This window comes from Camelus bactrianus, chromosome 18, assembly GCF_048773025.1.
Source record: "Camelus bactrianus isolate YW-2024 breed Bactrian camel chromosome 18, ASM4877302v1, whole genome shotgun sequence".
NCBI lineage: Eukaryota > Metazoa > Chordata > Mammalia > Artiodactyla > Camelidae > Camelus > Camelus bactrianus.
The window spans coordinates 20,836,459-20,840,590 of NC_133556.1; the positions used below are offsets into that span (position 1 = coordinate 20,836,459).

The 4,132-nt window shown below is 47.7% G+C and overlaps 1 protein-coding gene across 2 annotated transcripts in view; it reads right to left on the minus strand.

The window, feature by feature from the left end:
• The window catches only part of VPS35L (VPS35 endosomal protein sorting factor like), a 109,105-nt gene extending 106,682 nt beyond the window's left edge, over window positions 1–2,423 (minus strand). The window contains exon 1 of one of the 2 annotated variants that reach the window (XM_074346257.1): window positions 2,277–2,418. In XM_074346257.1, coding sequence (XP_074202358.1) covers window positions 2,277–2,293 — 17 coding nt within the window. In that variant the 5' untranslated portion in view covers window positions 2,294–2,418. Of the gene's footprint in view, window positions 1–2,276 lie in introns of both variants that reach the window. The other variant, XM_074346258.1, reaches the window with a different exon arrangement.
• Between the last annotated feature and the right edge of the window lie 1,709 nt (window positions 2,424–4,132).

The following is a 4,132-nucleotide window of genomic DNA, read 5'->3' on the forward strand; positions in this document are numbered from 1 at the left end:
GGGGAGTGTTGAAATACCAAATACCCTCCACGCACACAATCAGGGTCTGGAGATCAACAAATTCTCGGGTGATTCACACACACATTAAAGGTTGACATCTCCCTATTTTTAAATGCTCTACATCTGGTAACATGGATGCTTAGAAATTCTATTACCAATTACCAAATTAATTTTATACTGGAAATACAGAAATCCACTAACAGCTTTTTATCAGCTATTTTAATTCTCAAATGATTTTTAAATTACTAATAACCTAATCTGGCCACGGAGTTTTTTTCTCCCACAATCACAATATACCCCCTCTCCCCACTAAAGCCTTAAAATAATGTAGGAATTCTGACTCAAGGGGAGGTATTTTTCAGCGTGCTATTATCACAGGATTGAATAGGAAATACAGTCCACGGTGTACCGGACATCTCACATGTGAGGTTAGAGATAACAAAAAGTGTGGGTGAGAAGAGGCATTCTGGGGAGACCCATGACAACACAGCCCTATCACCCAGAAACCTCAGCCCAGGGCCTAGACTGGGGGTCCAGCTGATGATAACAATTAAGATCACAGGCTTTGAGCATCAAACCTCAGGGCTCCTTACAGGCTGTAAAACTAAGTGAACTGCTTCATTTTTCTACTTCCATTTCTTCATCTTAAAAATGGGGTTATTATGAGGATTAGATGATTAGATGAGGATCAGATGCCCGGTCAGCATTTAGCACAGTGCTTGGCACAAAATAAAGGCTCTATAAATGTCAAATTTAATGACAGAAACACATTTCTCCTCTGTTGGCCTCTCCTGTTTCTTCATTCATTCCATAAATATTACTGAGCACCTACTATGTGCTGAGCTCCATGCCAGGCACTGGAGATACAATGATGGTTAAAACTCAACCCCTTTAACTTAAGGAGCAGAAGTCCAGTGGGGAACCTGAAAGATGAGCATGGGCTACCACAGGGAGAAACGTCGAGAGCACAGCCAGGCTGGGAACTGTGGGGACACTAGATGCTAAAAGGCTTGTGGCACCTCTGTTTGTAAAGTAAAAATACCAAAAGTGACTGGGATTAAACAGCATCTTCCTCAGTTTTCTGATTACAAAATTCCAGGTAAGTTCATTGAAGCCAGAAATGTCTTCGCATTTAAGTTTTAGTGATTCCAAAGGTGCTTTGCATGACTAGGTCAAAGAAAACCCAGGGCAGGGCACAGTAGAAAGAGCTCAGTGGCATCCAATCCTGATTTAGTGTATCAAGGCTTTTGAAGGAAGAGTTAGCCAGGTGAAGGCAATACCAGGAAGACAGCTGTTGATCAAGCATAAAACCAGAAAGATGTATCTGATTATTTCTAAGGCCAGTGGTGCATTTGCTCACTTATCCAATGTAAACCATTTCACATGTTTTGCAGAGAAAGATCTGAAAATAATCTCCCTCTCTGAAATGTAGGGGAGAGCTCATGTCGTCAAATAATTCCACCACCGCCATCACAACATGCTCCAGTTCTTCACACACTCATAGCTGCAGCTGGAGCCTGAAGCTCCGATCACTCCCAGCTCCAGCCTTGAGAGCCCCGACAGGCCTGTCAGCCATAGCTCCTTCTTGATGAGCTCCTATTCATCCTCCAAAACCCAGTTTAAGACTCCTCCTCTCTCAAGCCTTCCCCTAACCCAGCAGGTGTGGTTGGGCCTCATCCCAATGCCTTCTTTGGAAATCCTTCTAATCTGTGTGCCTGCTTCACTGAACTGCCAGCTCTTTGAGGCCAAGGAGTAGGTCTGAGGGCTGTGCATCCTCAGTGCTCAGTGAAGGGCCCTGCATAGAGCAAGATGAATGGCAGCCACTTTACAGAGGAGAACAGCAAGTCTCCTCTGGATGAACCGAGTCGTTCAGGAAACAGCCAGGTCTCCAGTCATCCAGACCAGAGCTGAGCCCACTATGCTCTGCACACAGCGCTCCCAGAACGCGTGCCAACTTCTGGGAAAACGGAAACCAGAAAACTTGAGCTTTCTTTTGGGAATGAGCGGAGAGGGGGGCGTGGAAGACGCGGGGAGGGGTAGCCCGGGGGAGGACCAAGATCCCACCCAGCTGGCTTCAGGGGGCCCCTCGGAACCCGGGTAGCGGCCGGGGGTTCTGTAGTCACGACAAGCCGAGGGGGCGGTGGGAGAGCCCACCAAGCCCTACAGACAGAAGTCCACACACACCCGCACAGAGACGCACACCGAGACAGAGACGGAGTCCCAGAGACAGCCAAGGCCGGTCCCTCCCCAAGGCCCACCCGCCGCTCCTTCCTTACCAGGGGAAGGCGGCCATCTTCGCGGTCACATGACCGCTAGCGCTAGGCCCGCCGGCCCGTTTCGCCCTCCCAGACCCCGCCTCGCCGCGGCCGCCATGATTGTGACGGGCAGCGTCGGCCCGGGCGGCGGCCGCGGCGCTGACGTGCGCCGGGACTGAGCGTGGCAGCGGGCCGCCTGGCCCACCGGCGCCCCCTGGAGGCGGTGAAGAATCCAGACACCTGCGGAGGGAAGGCGCGGACTGCTGCCTGGGGGAGGGAGGAGGGTGTCTGGAGTCCAGCCGGCGCGTGCTTCTGCAGCTAATTCGCAGTATGGCTAGGCAAGCCCTGGCCCCTCCCCAGGCCACCGCGTCCCCCTCCGTGCCCCGTAAAAGTTCGGCACTTCCGGTATTCTCGAGACTCATAACTTGGGTCTCCAAATGCCCTTGACCTCAGTTGAAACTGTGTATCACTAGACAGGCTAAAAAATCAAATTGTGCTTTCTGGGACCTTCCTGTTTCCAGGCCTTTTCTCTCCATGGCAACAGACTACGCAGAAATGCCATAAAGCAGGGCTTGAATGTGCACAAACTACCTGGGGATCTTGTTAAAATGCAGGTTCTGAGTCAGGTCTGGGGCGGGGCGTGGGCTCCTGTATTTCTAACAAGTTCCCAGGTGCCACTGCTGTTGGTTTCTGGGTACAAAACGGACTGTGAAAGCTGTGAGTGGTAAAGAGGGGCCATGTAACTTAGGAGGCAGTAGAGCAGAGCAACATCATGTGCTCCTCGGCATGTCTAGCCATACCCACTGAATCCAAACCTGTTACATCACGTGTACCACACAGATCAATGAAAGTAATCCTGAAAACAGGTTAAAACCTATGGGAAGCGTGAAGAAGGGATTTTCCCCACCATAGGCTGAGAAGCAAAACCATGGTTCTAGTGGCAACTTTGACAACCACCTCAAGAAAATGAAAAATTGAGAGCTAGAGAGAAACTGACCAAAAAGGGATATCTGTCGAGTAATAAATAAACAAAAAGGTAGTATTTTATTGTGAAGTTTAATTTTGGTTAGACACGATTTGTCTTCAGAGCTGTCTTTAGAACCTTAACAAGGACGTGACTTCACTGTACCACATCCCAATCTGATTTGCTGTATTCCATGGCTGAACGTCTTTGATTTTTTAAATTATTTTTATAACCTGTATGTATGCCCACCATGAGGTTAGAGGTAGCATTCCAACTTCATTTACTTTTTACAACTATTACTTTTCATTTGGGGGAAGGAAGATTGTCTGTGGTTGTTCATGGGACAGTGACATGTGACAGAAAAAAAGATCTTCATCTTTATCAGAATGGGTCCTTGTTTTCTACTCAGTATGAGTGATAAAGTGTTCCCAGTCATATTCAGTATTCCCAACGTGTGAAATGAACAAGAGGTAAAGGGTGGCCATAGGAAAAGGGAGGGGCTCTTCTCTCACTGTCTTGCAGATTATCAAATGCAGTATCTCCTCAATAGTAGGTAAAAATGAGGACCATTTTACTATGTTCACATTAGATAATCAGGCAGCACCAAAAGTTGGATTCTTAACGTTGTGCAAGTTAGCAGCTTTGGTGCGAGCTTCAACAGTAGCATTCTCCCTCACTCGCTCCTAGCAGGCTTCCAGCTCTTAATAAGCTATTTCCACAGCTCCAGTGAACTCTTGCCCTCAGAAAAGTCCAAATCCTGCAAAATCAAATGCTGGGCTAAGCACTGGAAGAGGTTACATATTAAATAGTGGGATATACCTTTCCTGAGACTTGTAATTATAAAAAATGACCATATGCATTATTAATGTTTTGGCCACAGTCTTTCCTTGGTAAACAAAAAAGATCAAACTAG